The following is a 19,695-nucleotide window of genomic DNA, read 5'->3' on the forward strand; positions in this document are numbered from 1 at the left end:
AACGGAGGTGTTCCGCAAAGCGGCCACCCAATCTGCGTTTGGTCTCCCCAATGTAGAGGAGACTGCATCGTGAGCAGCGAATACAGTATACTAGATTGCGAGAAGTACAAGTAAATCGCTGTTTCACCTGGAAGGGGTGTTTGGGGCCCTGGACAGTGGGAAGGGGGGAGGTATGGGGCAGGTGTTACATCTTCTCCGCTTGCACGGGAAGGTGCCAGGCGAAGGGGAAGGGCTGTTTGGGGTGATAGAGGAGTGGACTAGAGTGTCTCGGAGGGAGCGGTCCCTACGGAATGCTGAAAGGGGAGGGGAGGGGAAGATACGTTTGGTGGTGGGATCACTGGAGGTAGCGGAAATGCCGGAGGATGATCCGTTGAATGTGGAGGCTGGTGGGGTGAAAGGTGAGGACAAGGGGAACCCAATCGTGGTTCCGGGAGGGAGGGGCAGGGGTGAGGGCAGAAGTGCAGGAGATAGAACTGACACGGTCGAGGGCAGTGTCAACCACGGTAGAGGGGAATCCTCGGTTGCGGAAAAAGGAAGACATGTCTGAAGCACTGGTGTGGAAGGTGGCATCGTCGGAGCAGATACGGCGGAGACGGAGAAACTGGGAGAATGGAATAGGGTCCTTACAGGAAGCGGGGTGGGAGGAAGTGTGGTCCAGGTAGCTGTGGGAGTCAGTGGGATTGTAGTGAATATTGGTCGATAACCTATCCCCAGAGATGGAGACGGAGAAGTCGAGGAAGGGAAGGGAAGAGTCAGAGATGGACCATGTGAACGTGAGGGAAGGGTGGAAATTGGAGGCAAAGTGAATGAAATTGTCAAGTTCGGGGCGAGAGCAGGAAACGGCACCGATACGGTCATCAATGTATCGGAAAAAGAGGTGAGGGAGGGGACCCGAGTAGGACTGGAACAAAGATTGTTCCACATAGCCCACGAAAAGGCAGGCATAGCTAGGACCCATGCGGGTACCCATGGCAACACCTTTGATTTGGAGGAAATGAGTGGAGTTAAAGGAGAAGTTGTTCAATGTGAGAACAAGTTCAGCCAGACGGAGGAGGGTGGTGGTGGATGGGGACTGGTCGGGCCTCTGTTCAAGGAAGAAGCGGAGCGCCCTCAGGCCATCCGGGTGGGGAATGGAGGTGTAGAGTGATTGTATGTCCATGGTGAAAAGGAAGCGGTTGGGGCCAGGAATCTGGAAACTGTTAAAGTGGCGGAGGGCGTCCAAAGAGTCGCGGATGTAGGTGGGAAGAGACTGGACAAGGGGAGAAAAGATAGGAAGAGATAAGTTCCGTGGGGCAAGAACAGGCTGAAACGATGGGTCTACCAGGGCAGTCCTGTTTGTGGATCTTGGGAAGGAGGTAGAAGCGGGCTGTGCGGGGTTGGGGAACTATGAGGTTGGTGGTAGCGGGGGGAAGATCTCCAGAGGAGATGAGGTCAGTGACAGTCTTGGAAACGGTGGTTTGATGTTCGGTAGTGGAGTCATGGTCCAGGTGGAGGTAGGAGGAGGTGTCGGAGAGTTGGCGTTCAGCTCAATATCGAGTTCAACAATTTCAGATCATAACCTCGGCCCCTATTATACATTTTTTCTTGTAATTTTTCCACTCCTTTCCCCCCCCTCCTTTCCTTTTGTTTCTCTCTCACACCTGGCAGTTATCTCTTGCCCTGCCAGTACACTTTACACCTAATCTCAGCCTGTTACCATCTCGTCTAGCTCTTTTGTTTCTTTCACTTCTTTTGTCCGATCGCAGCCCTGCCTTCGATCTATTTTCTTTTCTTTCCAGTTTTGAAGAAGGGTTCGACCCAAAACGTCAACTCAAATTTCTCCACGGATGTTGCCTGACCTGCTGAGTTTTTCCAGCATTTTCTGTTGTTATTTCCAAAATGGTATATCTGTTTGTGAGGGGGATGGCCACAGGGGACCCCTGCACTTCCTGCCTGTGCCCACTACTTTGCCTGGTGGTCACCCATTCCCTTCCTGCCTGTGCAGCCTTTACCTGCGGTGTGACCAACTCCCTAAACGTGCTATCCACAATGTCCTCAGCATCGCGAATGCTCCAGTATGTATCCATTCGCAGCTCCAGCCCCGCAATGTGGTCTGCCAGTAGCTGCCACTGGATACACTTTCTGCTCACATGGTCGTCAGGGACACAGGAAGTGTCCCTGATTTCCCACATAGTGCAGGAGGAGCATGCCATGGGGCCAAGCTGTGCTGCCATGACTTACCCTTTAATTAATTCAAATTAAATCAAATCAATGCCACTAATTACACTACAATTAAATGATATACTCAAGGGCCCTTGTTTACTAGCCCTCCCCGCTACACAACAGAGACCCTAGAAACTATAAACCACAAAAATTAAGTTTGGCAAAAAGCGAGAAAGAGAAATACTCACCAACCAATCACTTAATTGCTTTCTGGTGACGTCACACTTCGATTACTTTTTACTTCTCTCTCTCCCCGCTCCTTAAATCCTCGGTCTCTGCGCTCAGTTTCCACCCAGGGCCGCTCTCGCTGCTGCCGCCGGTGAGTCTGGGCCGCTCGCTCTCTCCTTGCTCCTTAAATCCTTGGTCTCTGCGCTCAGTCTCTACCCAGGACCGCTCTCGCTGCTGCTGCCGGTGAGTCTCTGTACAGTTGGATTTAAAAAATGTATTATATTGCTGTAATGATTAGATTCATTTTAAGAGTTTTACTCTGAAGGCCGCACAGCATTTTATCTTAACATTAAAGCCTGCAGATGTTGAATCTGAACTAGTTGTCATAGTAGTTTGGAATGTTAATTAATATATAATTGTTCTGTACAGTTTTGCACATTTCACACCATTATGAAGAAATGGTTCTTTTATGACATCTAAATGACCAGGTGTCAGTTCATTCAATGCGCCCAGCAAGGGTCTTGGCTAAAGAGAAGTGGATGTTAGGGCACACGCAAAAAGGCACAATAACCAATTCAGATAACAAGGGGGTCCTATTGTTACACCCCCAGGGTACACTATTGTATTATTAAATATTGGGTAGTACAGGCACATTCCTGAATGTGAGCTATTCAGACCACTGATCAGCACCACTGTATCCAAGACAGACCCCTTAGTCTTTCTAAACTCTTTGTAGCTTAAGTGGGAAAATGTTTGTTTCCAGTACCTCGAGCACAGTGACCAAATAGAGGAATTTTCTTTTTCTGTTCCAAAAACTAATAGATACTTGTTACAATTCTAAAGTTCAGATATTTAAGATGTTTAAATTTTATTGCATATTTATGTATTGTTACATTGAAAGAAGAAACAAACTGCATTTATATAGTGTCTTTCATGACTTCAGGACATCTCATAATACTTCACAGCTAGTTAAGTATTTTGAAGTGTAGTCACTGTTGTAATGTAGGGAAATGTGGCAGCCAAATTGCACACTTTTGTGTCCCACAAACAGCAATGAGATAATGACCAGGGAATCTGTTTTAGTGATGTTGGTTGAGGGATCAATATTGGCCAGGACACTTGGCCAGCTCATAAGAACATAAGAATTAGGAGCAGGAGTAGGCCGTACGGCTCTTCGAGCCTGCTCTGCCATTCAGATAGGGTCATGGGATCTTTTAGGTCCACCTGAGAGGCATAACTGCGACAAGCAGACAAATACCAACGGAAAACAGCTCCTGCAGCTCTGTCGAAGCCTGGGTCTGTACATTGTCAATGGTAGGTTCATGGGAGACCTCCTAGGAAGATTGACCTATTGCTCACCTCTTGGCTGTAGCACCGTAGACTATATGATTACGGATTTGGACCCATCCTCTTTCAGAGCATTCACAGTCAAACCACAAACAACACTGTCAGACCACAGTCAAATTACTATGTATCTTAAAAAGACAGAAACAACCAACACAGAAACACAACCCAGTAAGCTGTACAACACCAAAAAATCGTACAGATGGGCCAAAAACAGCACGGAAAAATACCAGAAAGCAATTAGCAATGAATCAACTCAAGCTCTATTGGACACCTTTCTGGATAACATATACACTCACAATAAAGAAGGCGTAAACCGGGCAGTGATTAACCTAAACAATATTTTTGATAATTTGGCAACAAGGTCAAACTTGAAAGCTCGCAAGAACAAACCCAAAACAAAAAACTATGAAAAATGGTTTGACCTAGATTGCCATAACATGAGGAAAAAACTTAGAAAAATATCAAACCAAAAACACAGACAGCCAGAAAACGAGGAATTACGCCTTACTTATTGTCAGACACTAACACAATACAGAAACACACTCAGAACCAAAAAAGAGCAGTATATTAAGAATACACTCAGCTCCATTGAGGAATCCATTGATTCCAATTGTTTCTGGGACAACTGGAATACATTACACAAAAAACAACACGACGAATTGGCCATTCAAAATGGAGACACATAGGAAAACCACTTTGAAAAATTATACCAGAAAAACACACTAAGACCAGAGCAACACCAAATATGCAAAAAACTGGAAAAGCTCGAAATGGCCATAAAAGATAACCAAAACCCGCTAGACTCCATAATAACAGAAAAAGAACTAGTTGAAAAACTCAAGGACCTGCGACCAGGAAAAGCTTGCGGTGCAGACGGCATACTAAGCGAGATGATTAAACACACAGACGATAAAATGAAACTGGCTATCCTAAAACTCTTCAACTTGGTTCTGAGTGTCGGTTACTTCCCTGATGTCTGGAACAAAGGACTCATAACGCCCATATACAAAAGTGGGGACAAAGTCGACCCAAATAACTATCGAGGCATCTGTGTAAACAGTAACCTGGGGAAGGTATTCTGTAGTATAAACAAAAGACTTATAAACTTCCTTGAGGAGCACAATGTCTTGAGTAAAAGCCAAATTGGATTCCTGCCAAACTATAGAACATCAGATCATATCTTCACCCTACAGACCCTAATTGACAAACACGTTCATCAAAACAAAAGCAAAATCTACGCATGCTTTATAGATTTCCAGAAGGCTTTCGATTCCATCTGGCACAACAGTTTATTCCTGAAACTTATCGAAAGCGGGGTAGGGGGAAAAACATTAATTAAATCAATGTATACAAACAACATGTGCAGTTAAAATTGGAGACAAACAAACAAAATACTTCCCACAGGGGCGGGGGGTGACGCAGGGCTCGCCCATCTCACCGACACTCTTTAATATTTACATAAATGAATTGGCAAAACTACTTGAACAATCTACAGCACCCGGCCTCACCCTATATGAATCCAAGGTTAAATTCCTCCTCTATGCAGATGACCTGGTTCTGCTGTCACCAACTAAGGAGGGTCTACAGCAGAACCTGGATCTGCTGGAGTCGTTCTGCCAGACCTGGGCCCTGACAATAAATCCCCAAAAAACCAAAGTCCTTGTGTTCCAGCAAAGATCCAGACATCAGGGACCCAAAATAAATTTCACACTAGGAACAACCAAAATTGAACAAACCACTAACTACACATACTTGGGCTTAAAAATCAGTTCTACGGGAAATTTTCATCTGGCTGTGAATGAACTGAAAGAGAAAGCAAGAAGGGCTTTCTATGCCATTAAAAAATCAATCCAAATAGAAATCCCAATTAGCATTTGGCTCAAAATTTTTAAATCAGTAATTGAACCAATTGCACTCTATGGCAGTGAGGTGTGGGGACCGCTAACACAACAAGAATTTGCAAAATGGGACAAACACCCAATTGAGATCCTACATGCAGAATTCTGTAAAAGTATCCTCCGGACTCAAAGGAAAACCGTAAACAATGCATGCAGGGCAGAACTAGGCCAATATCCATTAATAATCACTATCCAAAAAAGAGCCACCAAATTTTGGAAACACCTAGAAATGAGCAACCCCCAATGCTATCATTACGAAGCCCTGAAATGCCAAGAGAGGACCATAAAGAAGAATACCCTCAGTCAACTAGTCCTGGGACTCAGTGAAGTAACTACTAACACTACTAACAATAACCAGCCCCAGGACAGTGACAGCGTAACACAAAGAATTCGACCCAACACAATCGTCGCTAAGCAAAAGGAAAAATATCTGTCATATTGGACAGAAACAACAAAAACCCAAAGCAAACTCAATTGCTACTTGGCCCTAAACAGACAATACAACATGGCTGATTACCTGACCATGGTAAAGGATAACAAACTGAGAAAAACCTTGACAATGTACAGACTTAGTGAACATAGCCTGGCGATCGAAAAAGGTAGACACAGACAGACCCGGCTACCAAGAGAGGACAGGATATGCTCTCACTGCAGTCAGGGAGTGGTGGAGACAGAGATGCACTTCCTCACAGCTTGTAGAAAATATCAGGGCATAAGGGAGAATTTCTACCCAAAATTCACAAAAATATGCCTGGAATTCAGAAATTTGAATGACGACCAAAAACTCCCATACCTACTAGGGGAAGAGAGAAATTGTGTACCTTAGCGGCACACTATGTTACAGCTTGCCATAAACAGAGGGACAACTACTAAATATAAGAAAAGAGTATATACAAATTATATGAATGTATGTTTATACACTCAGGGATATATCTGTTTATAAACTGTATGGCTAGATCTGTATTTTTGTGTACAACCATGAATGTTTTTCGATGCTTTGGCAACATAAGATGTACCTTGTCATGCCAATAAAGCGATTTGAATTGAATTGAATTGAATTGAGAGCAGATGCGGGCCTCAATTTAACATTCATTTAAACGACGGCACCCCCAACAGTGCAGCACTCCCTCAGTACTGCACTGAAGTGTCAGCCTGGATTATGTGCTCAGGTCTGTGGAGTGGGACTTGAACCCATGACCTTCTGATTCAGAGGCAAGAGTGCTACCACTGAGCCAAGGCTGAACCTAAATTACATATTGCATATAATCTGCTCAGTATGACCGTGTGAAATTGTTTCATTTTAGAAAGGGAAGCAGAATAATTTTTTTTTTAATAGGGCCACATTGTTTGCATTTTCAAAGACTGTGGTATTGTCTTTGAGATTACTTTGGAACTTAGAATTATTTCTACTCCATTATTCTAATGCACAACCAGCCTATCCTTTTAAAGCAGGTGCCTATATGCACTCTGGAAACTGTCCAAAAAGATCATTAAAAACCCTAGTAACAATAGCTAAAATTGTGAAGAATTAAAATTCATTCCTCTGTTACTTTCAGCATTTTCTTTTAAAAATTGTAAAGTGTATGTGGTTGTGACTATTTCCATTTTGTTTCCGCACCCCCCCCCCCCAGAGATTTTGCTGCAGGAATTTGTAACAAAATTGGTGAAATGATTGAAGGTAAGATTTTTAAATAGTCACCTTTCAGGGTTAATATTGTATTATATTGGGTGCCTCTCCAATCTATCGATTATTTTAAAACAAAAGTTGTGTCTATATGGTTTATGTTTCTCACATCTCATTGGTTATGTGATTACCAGGTACCATTACTACACCAGTCACGTGACTACCAGAGACCAATCAGTGCTCCATTTCTAATCGCAGTGCTGTGTTCCCTGCGCCACTTGAATGTTCCATTCTGCTCCCTGCCGCAGTTTTCCACTCCACAGCCAACATGCTCACTCTCGCTCTTCAGTCAACCTGCCTGCTTCCTTCCTCGCCCTTCCACTGCCTCCCGCTTCTATCTCCAAGACCCAAACCTACTTGTTCTTTCCCATACTACCTTCCTACCCACGAGTGTTGTAGCAGCTCCAGTTAGGAACATGACTACATATCCAGTGCAAATGTGATCGGAAGACCATTCGGCTGGGGTAGTGGTTTTTCCCACACCACCAGGCCTAGTTTTTCTATATTGTAACTGCTTTCTGCTGAGCCCCATTGCTCCTCTTAAGTCTTTCTGAACCGTCAGTCTATTTTAGGGTTAGATGACCTGATGCATGCTGACTGATGTCTTTCCCTGGGCTCTAAAAATGCTAAATGTTTTAAATTGAATATTTCAGTAAAGAAAAGATATGAGAGGCATGTCGAGAGAAGTGGGAGACATAACATAAGAATTATTAGCAGGAGGCGGCCATACGGCCCTTCGAGCCTACTCCGCCATTCAATAAGATCGTGGCTGATCTTCGACCTCCACTCCGCTTTCCTGCCCGATCCACAGGATTGGAGACTAGAAGACAATCAGGAAAAGAGAGAGATAGTTTGATTTTTTTTGTGTGTGAGCAATGCAATGGGAGACAGCTTGCATATAAAACAGTGACAATCTTTAATTTTAGACATAAATTACTGTGCCTTGACTCAATACTGATTTCGCATTTTTTAGTTCCTTTTTATATTTTGGTGCCTGCCTGAACAAGACTGTTGATCACTTGGTGGAATCAATAAGAATTACTCTCCCATCCATAGTGACGGGGACTAGCTCCCCACAGCCAATGGCGATCCAATGGCTTGGTTTAAAGCATCCTCAAGTACCTTTTGGCAACTGGTAACAGGATTCCTCTGGGGAGCGATGTCATGGAGGGATATAGTGACAAATTGCCCAAGGATACATTGTTAAACCTTGACCCCTTGACCCCAGAGTAGAACCTTCCTCTTGAGTTTGAGAATTATTCCATTGGGTGGTGTTCATGTGTTTCTTCATGGCAGCATCTCTATGGACAGACGTCTGGGCCAATGTGTACAAGTTATTGGCATCTTACCCTAAAATAGACTGAAGGTTCAGAAAGACTTAGATGAACTTTTGTATAGTATCCAATGCAGACTCAACAGTTGTACTTTAGGTCTAATCAGGTTAGCATGGAGTGCTAGCAGGCTTGTTGAGAGGTTATTTCCCAGAGTCACCCAAGTTGCTAAAACAGATTCAAGTCAGTTGCTGCCCTTGATTGTGGCCCAAATGCATGTTACCATGCTGTCAGGAAGCAACATCAATGCCCTGGATTAGACAGAGATCCATGACTTGCAGTATATTGCTCCATAAGCTGTTATGAATGTATTTAGCATCACTCTCATGGAAGCTGGAGCAGCAACTTTCATAACTGCTGTTTAATGGGGAAAGGTCTTTTTTGGGGGGTAGGTAGAAGTGCAACTGGAATCTGAAGAGAAAATGGCAGAATATAATAAGCAGCATTCTTTTTAAAAGCTCCCTTGTCCTGTTTCAGGAATTTATAGCCATTTTACAACAGAAATGATTTGGGGGGGGGGGAAATACTTTTTAACGTTGGGTTTGTTGAGCAAAGTATTTTCTTAAAAATGTTTTTTTTTTTAAAGTCACCTAGATGTAAGCTGATTACTATGCTAAATAGAAATTGATTTTAGGCTAAGCAATACACAATTCGTTAGCTTGTTGGTTAATTAAAAAATACATATCACCCTTTGTGTTGGAATATCTGTCTCGGCCTATAAGCAGATGGGAGATAAAAATAGAATGAGAGGCTTTTTTGAAACAGGAAAGCTGCAAGGGGTGTCAAAGTCATGAGGATTTTCACTGAGGCAGAGGTTAGAAATGCTGGAGGATAGTTAGAAGCCATCTTGTTTAATTCAAGTCAGATGTGTAGTTCTGTGGTGTTTATTTTGTATTGCGCGAGGATAAGTCATACTGATTGAATTAAGTGAGTCTGGTCATAACTGTCAATCTGTGAAATAAAGAAGTTTAATTCGTATCTGGCCTCCTCTCTCTAAATATTTGATTAGCCCACCTTTGGAAGGATTGAAGAAGTGCAAGTGTGAAAGACGTGAATATCCACTGCAGATCACAAAGCGATGCCATTGTTATGTCCCTCGGGTACATGATTGTACAAGTAGACATAGGGCAGTATGAGTAAACTCCCACAAAAGTAAGACACTCTGGCTGCTTGTGGGGTCTACTGAAGCCACTGAGCTTGAGCAGATATCTATGACAAACCTGAATTTGTAACATCATCTGACTGGCTACAGCAAAGCTCAACCATGTTGGAGCCTATTGTGGCGCTTCTGGAGTCCCCAGGGATCATCATCTAGTGTGTCTTGCTATCTACGCTAGAGATGCCTCTTTGATCCAGACCGTCTTGGGCATTAAATATTCCCTCAAAGCTAGATTCCTGGTATGGGGCCGCCTGTATTAATTTGCAGCTGGGATAGACTAATTACTATTATTGGGCCATAGAAAGAATACATCCTGATTAGGAGAGAATAAGAATATTTTTTAGTTCCATAAATGGTGGGTGAGTGGTGGCGGGGAGGAAGAGATTCCAGTTTATACCAGTGTTCTAATTACTGAAACAGAAAATTCAAGATGATGTAACCACATACCCAGACAGATGCCTGAGGACTAGTCAGTTTTCAAAGACCCGAAAGATTCATAGTGTTATATTGCCATACACAAACGCCACTGGAGATTTCTTGGGTTCAGTTTCGAGGGGATAGTTATCTTCAGCATCCAGTTTTCATAAAGTGCCTCTCTGTGGTCACACCATATTTTAGGATGCAACATCTCTTCTGCATATCTGTACTTCAGTGATTAGGTTCATAGAACCTCATGCCTGATGTCGATTAGCACAGTCCATGGATTCATAGTCATAAGAAGTTTAAGCAAAAAGGAAACATGAGCTAATATTCTTGGTATTATTCCTTGGATTTCACAATTACAAAAACTCACACCTTCTTAAAGCTGCACCCTATCTGCAATCTGTGTGAGACAAGGGAGCTTTAATTGAACTTTGCTTAAATAGGACCTAGCCATCTCTTGCTATCTGCTGGTTCTAAAGGATAAAAAGTAGGATCAAAGGTGGCATGTGTTACAGGCTCATCTAGGTATCCATATTTGGGCCACAGGGCAAATACATTGACTTGGCTTCGTACATTTTCAGGAATTGAGGCTGTGACAAGATAATTAAACACTTTTGCCTGTACTAGACTATTAACTTGGATGCTTTTTGACTAGTAACAGCATGAGTAGTTAAAAGACTTGGATTCACACAGAAATGGCTAGCCCTTTTGAACACACATTAGCTTAACATGGTATTGATAGGTTATGCATATGTGATTAACAATTCTATGGGTAGTTTCTGCTGAGTGGTAACAGTTTAACATGTTAGCTTGAATCGTCAGACTTTTTCTTTCAAAGCTTCTGAACCACGGGGTTCTAATAAGAATTGTCTATGTTTGAATATTGCAAAATGGCAGCCAGTCTGCACAATTAATCATCCCATAATAACAGAAAATGCTGGAAAAACTCAGCAGGCCAGGCAACATCCGTGGAGAGAAATTAGAGTCGATGTTTCGGGTCTAACCCTTTTTCAAAACTGGAAAGGAAATGAAATAGATCGAAAGGCAGGGCTGGGAGAGAACAAAAGAAGTGAAGAGACATTAAGAGGTATTCAAAACGAGACGAGATGGTGATAGGACTAGTGGAGACAAAAGACGGCTCAGATTAGGTGTGAAATGTTCTGGCAGAATGAGAGACAGCTGCCATGTGGGAGAGAGAAAAAAAAGGAAAGGGGGGGGGAGGGAAAAACCAAAACAAAGGGGTGGATAAAAAAAAAATTAAAAATATAAGTAAAAATGTAATAGGGACCGAGGTTATTGTTGTATCCGTGTGTTAATGGAGACACGGAATGCAGGAGTTGGTTTCACAGGTGTTTACTGAACAAAGTCTGGAGGTGAACTAACAGATACAAGACACTATACAGGCTTATATAGCCCGAGTGGCCATTACCGGCATTACAGTACACAGGGGGCTCTTAAAGGCACATACACCACAATTCCTCCCCTTTTAGACAACCAGTACATAACATTTTAAGTAATGATTAAGTAACATGTTACAAGAACAATAATCTACACATTTGCTGCAGTTAATCAATTATAAGTCAGTCTCTCTGGAGGCTTCCTGACTTGGTCCGGATAACGCCTTGGTGGTGTAGTAGTTTCTGGTGGTGTAGTAGGTTCTTTTGGCAAGGTCGATTCGGCTTGTATGCCAGTGTCGGGTTCATTTGGTTCCAGTATCACCGGATCGGAGGTAGATACTATGGGTATCTCTGCTTCGTCATTAGGCGTATAGAGTTGTGGTGTAGGTTGTCCCTTTTCGGCTGACTCTATGATCTGGTCAGCATGGCGCCTTATTATGCTTTCTCCAATGTCCACGGTATACATCAGCGGTCCTAGTCGTGTGCAAATAGTTCCAGGCTGCCATTTCTCGGTACGGTAGTCCCGGGCCAAAACTTGTTGACCTATCTGGAAGGTTCTAGTTGGCCTTTCATTCATGCCTTGAAATTGCCGGTTCTCCACGTCCCTTCTGATGTTTGGCTTGATCAAATCCAGCCGGCATCTTAGGCTTCTATTGAAGAACATCATGGCGGGAGTTTGGTTTGTAACCACATGTGTTGCATTCCTGTATGCAAACAAGAAGTTATCTACCTTATGCTGTAGATTTATGTCTTCATTACCCATGGCCTTTATGGCCTTCTTGAAGGTCTGGACAAACCTTTCAGCCAATCCATTGGTGGCGGGATGGTATGGGGCGGACGTGTAGTGCTTAACCCCATTGTTTTTTGAGAACTTCCTGAATTCTTCGGACACAAATTGCGGTCCATTATCAGAACAGATCTGTTCAGGCAGCCCATTCCTGGCAAATATGGTCCTTAATACTGTGATGGTTTTTTCCGTGGTGGTGGAGGACATCTTTATTACCTCCGGCCACTTGGAGTGTGCATCAACCGCGATTAAGAACATTGAGTCCATAAATGGACCAGCAAAGTCGATGTGTACCCTTTGCCATGGAGATGAGGGCCACTCCCATTGTTGTGGTGGGGCGTTTTGAACCTTCTGGCATCCTAGGCAGCTCTTGGTCATTTCTTCGATGTCTCCATCGATACCTGGCCACCACACAAACGCTCTGGCTAGGTTTTTCATTTTCACTCCCCCCAGATGCCCCTCGTGAAGCTCTTTTAGCACTTTATCCTGGAGTTTGGGTGGAATCACCACTCTGGATCCACACATCAAGGTTTCTCGGCACACTGACAGCTGTTCTCTTCTTTGCGAGAATGCTGGCAACAGTGGTTCGCCATGTGCTGGCGTTAAATCGTAGACTCGTGAGAGAGTCGGGTCATTTCTCGTTTCCTTTTCAATGGCAGAATTTGTTACTGGTAGACATTCCACTATGGTTGAGTGGAACATCTCCACCGGGTCCACTGTAGGTGCTTCTTCTACCGTTGGCAACGGTAGGCGCGATAAACCGTCAGCATTCCCATGCTGTTTTGATCCTTTGTATTCTATGTCATATTGGTGTGCCCCTAGGAAAAGGGACCACCTCTGTAGCCTTTGCGCTGTCATAATGGGAACACCCTTTTTAGGGTTGAATATGGAGACGAGGGGTTGATGGTCAGTCAACAAGGTAAATTTTTGTCCGTGTAGGTAATGGTTGAATTTCTTCACTCCCCATACCAGGCTGAGTGCTTCCCTGTCGATTTGGGCATAGTTACGCTCAGCTGAGTTCAATGAGCGTGACGCAAAAGCTATCGGCCGCTCCGAGCCATCAGGGAATCTATGCGATAATACCGCTCCTACGCCGTAAGGGGATGCATCGCATGCCAGTCTGATTGGCAGTGATGGGTTGTAATGAGCCAAAACTTCCTTGGACGTGATCAAGCCTTTGCATTTATGGAAGGCACGTTTACAGTCTTCGCTCCATTTCCAAATTACTCCCGTTTGTAGCAGTTCGTTAAGAGGGTGCAGAACAGTTGGCAAGTTCGGTAAAAATTTATGATAGTAATTTATCAATCCCAGGAACGACCTTAATTGTGAGACATTTTCAGGTGCTGGGGCTCTTATGACCGCTTCAATTTTTTCAGGTGACTTATGCAACCCTTCCTCGTTAATTATGTGGCCACAATATGATATTTGTTTCTGGAAAAATTCGCACTTGGGGCGATTTGCTCGTAGGCCCCGTTCTCTCAGCCTAGTGAGCACCTGCTCCAAATTGGCAAGGTGCTCGTTGTTGTTTTCTCCTGTTACAAAGATGTCGTCTAGGTAGCATTGAGTCCCCGGAATCCCTTGGAGGACCTGCTCCATAGCTCTTTGCCAGATAGCTGGAGCTGATGCTACTCCGAAAACCAGTCGATTGTACTGGTACAGGCCTTTGTGTGTATTTATCGTGCGATACTTTTTAGAGGCCTCTTCAACCTCCATCTGTAGATATGCTTGTGCCAAGTCAATTTTGGTGAAACGTTTCCCTCCGGATAGTGAGGCGAAAATATCTTCTATCCTCAGAAGAGGATACTGTACCGTGTGAAGGACCGGGTTTACAGCACGGTGGCATAGTGGTTAGCACTGTTGCCTCACAGCGCCAGGGACCCGGGTTCGAATCCGGCCTCGGGTGACTGTCTGTGTGGAGTTTGCACATTCTCCCCGTGTTTGCGTGGGTTTCCTCCGGGTGCTCCGGTTTCCTCCCACAGTCCAAAGATGTGCGGGTTAGGTTGATTGGCTATGATAAAAATTGACCCATAGTGTTAGGGGGATTAAATACGTGGGGTTACAGGGATAGGGTGGGATATGTGTTGGTGTAGGGGTTACGGGGATCAGGTGGGATATGTGTCGGTGCAGGCTCGATGGGCCGAAATGGCCTCTATCTGCACTGTGGGGTTTCTGTGATTCTGTGAAGTCCCCACAGATGCGAATTTTTCTCTGTTCTTCAGATTTATCATTATTCAACATTTTCTTCATGACCGGGATGATGGGTGTTGCCCACTCGCTCCAATCTATCTTGGATAATACGCCTGCCTTTTCCAAATTCTCCAGCTCTGCCTCGACTGCTGGACGAATTGCGTATGGCACCGGCCTTGCCTTAAAAAACTTGGGAATTGCCGCATCTTCCACTTTTATTGAGACGGTGACGCCTTTCAAGGTTCCTAGTTCCTGTTGAAACACTTCCTTGGCATTGGCCAAGATGTCTTTTAATCGTTCAGGTATGACGTCATCATTTTTTTTGTTACTGGTCACCGTCAGTGCCTGAATGGAGTGCCAGTCTAAACGTATCTTCCTGATCCATTCACGTCCCAACAGCGGTGGACCACCATCTTGCAGAACGTATAAATAAGAACTTCTGTATTTCCTTGCCGTTGTATACAACAGGCACCCTTATTTTCCCTTTGGGGTATACTTTCTGCCCCGTATATGTTTTCAAGATAATGGATGTGTCTTTCAAAGGTATATGCGGAAATAGCCGCTCGTAATCCCGTCGACTTATGACGGTTAGAGCTGATCTTGTATCTAGCTCGATTTTAACTGGGGACCCCGCTATCGTGAGGGTAACCCAAATGGTCTGGTAATCTTCTTTGGCAATTACATTATGTAATTTGAGACAGCTTAGTCTCTTGTTTCCGGAGTCGCTATCGCTCTTCTGGTCTTCGGAGCTACTGTCCGTCATCATTTGTACCTTTCTGTACTTTTCCTTATTGATTTTATTCCTGTCCGTGGATTTTTTGTTTCTAGATCGGCATACACGTGCAATGTGTCCAATCTTTCCGCATTGCCTGCATGCTTTGTCCTTGAACCAGCAGTCCCTCTGGTCATGGGTGGATCTGCCGCAGCGATAACATCTCACGAAACCCTGTGTCATTTCATGGGTGCCGAAGTCCTGTGGCTTTTGCTGTATCTCTGCAGCTCCTCTTGCGGCTGCTTCGTATGATACAGCCACACTGAAAGCCTTGTCCAGTGTCAAATCTTTCTCAGAAAGTAGCCTTTTCTGTGTTCCTTCACTTAGGAGACCGCAGACGAATTTGTCTCGAAGAGAATCTGCCAGTCCTGCCCCGAATTGGCAGTGCTTTGACAGCTTCCTTAATTCGGTGAGGTAATCAGCGTTACTTTTATTCTTGTGCTGATTCCTCCTGAAGAATTTGAATTGTTCCGCTATCAGCAGCGGTGTTGGGTTTAAGTGCTCCTATAGGGTATCAACAATCTCCTTAAAATTCTTGTCCCTCGGTTTGGCTGGAGTGATTAAGTTTCGTAACAGCCCGTATGTCCTTGCGCCCATTAGATTTAGAAGTACTGATGCCTTTTTATCATCCTCTATTTCATTTGCTGTGCAATATACCTCCACTCTTTCCACATATGTGGTCCAATCCTCTATATCGCTATCGAAAGCAGTAATATTGCCAGTCTTAGGCATCCTGAAAAAAAATGGCGCCTCCCGCGCTTTCCTTTCTTCCCCGCAGAACTAAAATGGCGCCTCCCGCCGCTGCCGCTGCTGACAACGCTGTTCTCCGCGGTTTTTATTTGCACAGGTATTTTTAATAGGTGGAGATTAGTTCCCGCCGGACTCGCTGGGACTTTTCCCTCCCTCTGCTTGGTCCGAACGCCGACCTGCTTTGCAGCGCCGGTCGTCTCCCGAGTGCTCCACCCTCTGTCTCTGTTTGCCTCCGCCTTCGCTGCTCGGCCCCGCTGCAGAGCCAGCCGATGGAGCCCCAGCCCGCCGCCCAGGAAGAATTATTGCAGTACCTGCCACCAGCTCGGCTAGCTGGTGAAACCACAGTTTTTTTTCTTTCTTGTTTTTCTTCGACTTTCGTCTGAGGAATCGATCTCCTTGAGGTGCTGCCGAATTGCAGGTAAGTCCGTTTCCAATTCGTCGCCACTGTTGTATCCGTGTGTTAATGGAGACACGGAATGCAGGAGTTGGTTTCACAGGTGTTTACTGAACAAAGTCTGGAGGTGAACTAACAGATACAAGACACTATACAGGCTTATATAGCCCGAGTGGCCATTACCGGCATTACAGTACACAGGGGGCTCTTAAAGGCACATACACCACAATTACGATCTGAAATTGTTGAACTCGATATTGAGTCCGGAAGGCTGTAAAGTGCCTAATCGGAAGATGAGGTGCTGTTCCTCGAGTTTACGTTGAGCTTCCGTGGAACAATGCAAGAGGCCAAGGACGGTGAGGTCCGAGTGGGAATGGAGCGGTGAATTAAAATGACAGGCGACCGGAAGCTCGGGGTCACCCTTATGGACTGAACGGAGGTGTTCCGCAAAGCAGTCACCCAATCTGCGTTTGGTCTCCCCAATGTAGAGGAGACCGCATCGTGAGCAGCGAATACAGTATACTAGATTGCAAGAAGTACAAGTAAATAGCTGTTTCACCGTGGAAGGGGTGTTTGGGGCCCTGGACAGTGGGAAGGGGGGAGGTATAGGGGCAGGTGTTACATCTCCTGCGCTTGCACGGAAGGTGCCAGCGAAGGGGAAGGGGTGCTAGGGGTGATAGAGGAGTGGACTAGGGTGTCTTGGGAGCGGTCCCTACGAATGCTGAAAGGGGAGGGGAGGGGAAGACTACCTCCAAAGTGATCCCACCACCAAACGCATCTTCCCCTCCCCTCCCCTTTCAGCATTCCGTAGGGACCGCTCCCAAGACACCCTAGTCCACTCCTCTATCACCCCTAGCACCCCTTCCCCTTCGCCTGGCACCTTCCCGTGCAAGCGCAGGAGATGTAACACCTGCCCCTATACCTCCCCCCTTCCCACTGTCCAGGGCCCCAAACACCCCTTCCAGGTGAAACAGCTATTTACTTGTACTTCTTGTAATCTAGTATATTGTATTCGCTGCTCACGATGCGGCCTCCTCTACATTGGGGAGACTAAATGCAGATTGGGTGACCGCTTTGTGGAACACCTCCGTTCAGTCCGTAAGGGTGACCCCGAGCTTCCGGTCGCCTGTCATTTTAATTCACCGCTCCATTCCCACTCTGACCTCACCGTCCTTGGCCTCTTGCATTGTTCCATGGAAGCTCAGCGTAAGCTCGAGGAACAGTACCTCATCTTCTGATTAGGCACTTTACAGCCTTCCGGACTCAATATCGAGTTCAACAATTTCAGATCATAACCTCAGCCCCTATTACATATTTACTTATATATTTTTTTTTATCCACCCCTTTGTTTTGGTTTTTCCCTTCCCCACACTTTCCTTTTTTTTCTCTCTCCCACATGGCAGCTGTTTCTCATTCTGCCAGAACATTTCACACCTAATCTGAGCCGTCTTTTGTCTCCACTTGTCCTATCACCATCTCGTCTCGTTTTGAATACCTCTTAATGTCTCTTCACTTCTTTTGTTCTCACCCAATCCTGCCTTTCAATCTATTTCATTTCCTTTCCAGTTTTGAAAAAGGGTTAGACCTGAAACGTTGACTCTAATTTCTCTCCACGGATGTTGCCTGGCCTGCTGAGTTTTTCCAGCATTTTCTGTTGTTATTTCGGATTTCCAGCATCTGCAGTATTTTGCTAATCCTTCCATTGTTTGTTAATGTCTTTTGTTCTGATATCCTTTCAGAAGATTTTGAAACAGCTTAGCCAATTTATCTGGCAGTGCTCAAAGAACTAAGCAGGGCTGGGATGGGCTGTATCTGAGACCTGTGAGCAAGTGCGGGGTCATTGATTGGCTGTGATCCTTTGGACAGCACTGTGGCCAGAAATTTCAATTGTGGGCTTAACTGTGGCTGGAGGGCCTCAGACCACTAGTTATTCTACACCCAACAGAGGGTCTGGGCTAGTTTGATTCCTTCGCAGAATTTTTAAAGAAGTGAGCACCCATTTCAGAGATCCAGTTATGTTGAAAGACTGCTCGAAGGAAGTATCTTTATTGCTTTATGCACATGAAGGATAGCAAAGTTTGTTAATTCCTGTAAATACATTGTTTCATTATGAATACTGTTTGCTTATGGGCTACGTTAAATATATTATTGGTTTATAGCCTGAGCCCCGGTCTGGTAGAGTGTATATTCAATCCACCTATTGAAGGTGAACAGCATCAATTGACGGTATCTAGTACAATTCAGTAAGCTGGTGTTCAGTGGAAAGCATTCCCTGTTTGATCCCTGGGTCTCACTATTGTTTACCTAGATATTAGGCAGATTTCCAGGTCATATGGTCTGCTTATGGGCATGGTTGGTAATGCTGCAACAGAGTAGATTATTTCTAGTATAAAACACACAAAATTGAATGGGGGTATCTGAAGACCTGCTCATTTACCTCTCCAAATAACAACCAGTTTCAGTGCTTTTCCTGAGACACAAGCCTAATCAGCTTGGAGGCTGGACAGTCTCCTTTTCCTGGACACCGGTTTCTGCAAACATTTTTCCTGATCTCATAGGCAGTTGAAAAGATATGAGCAGACAGACAGAAAATGACAGCTTACCTCAGTTGGTAGCAGTCTCAGTTCTTAGTCAGAAAGTTGTAGGTTCACTTTGGGCTCTCCCCAGATACTTTTTCTTATGTCAAGTGCAAAGGACCTCTTCCGTAGGGAAACATATGCTTCCTATCAACTGAAACACAAAGTAACCTGAGAGGTAGTGTGGCCAGCGTTAATAAGCTCACTAAACTTATTCTAAAGTCATCTGTACCCTGTGGATCTCTTAATAGATGGACAAGTAATAGATGTTTTAAAATGCGTGGATGCAGTCCAGGGGTTTTATCCTCTTTGAGTTTGATTAGCTTATTTAATATATCCCCTTTTTTATTTTAAATGCACTTATCTAATTACTCATCTCATCATCCAATGTCATGTCCACCTGTTCTATCTCCCTGGTAAATACCAAAGCAAAATAATGATTTAATATTTCTGCCATCTCCCTATTGTTCGTTACCTGTGGTATTGTCCTGTCTATCCCTTAATGGCCCTATTTGCATCCCAATGTTTTTTTTATTGATGTGCCTGTAAAATATTTTACTATTTTGTTTTATGTTCCTTGATAATTTAATTTCATAGTTCCTCTTTGCCTTTCTAATTGA

The 19,695-nt window shown here is 44.4% G+C and overlaps 1 protein-coding gene across 1 annotated transcript in view; it reads left to right on the forward strand.

Moving 5' to 3' along the window:
• Nucleotides 1-19,695, forward strand: part of ints7 (integrator complex subunit 7) — a 92,917-nt gene that overhangs the window by 13,285 nt on the left and 59,937 nt on the right. The window contains exon 5 of the mRNA XM_085981271.1: nt 7,247-7,293. Within this exon, the coding sequence (XP_085837397.1) occupies nt 7,247-7,293 (47 nt within the window). The remainder of the gene's footprint in view (nt 1-7,246; nt 7,294-19,695) is intronic.

The sequence above is a fragment of the Somniosus microcephalus genome, chromosome 3 (assembly GCF_052327205.1).
Source record: "Somniosus microcephalus isolate GS21.2 chromosome 3, FLI_Smic_1.0, whole genome shotgun sequence".
Lineage (NCBI taxonomy): Eukaryota > Metazoa > Chordata > Chondrichthyes > Squaliformes > Somniosidae > Somniosus > Somniosus microcephalus.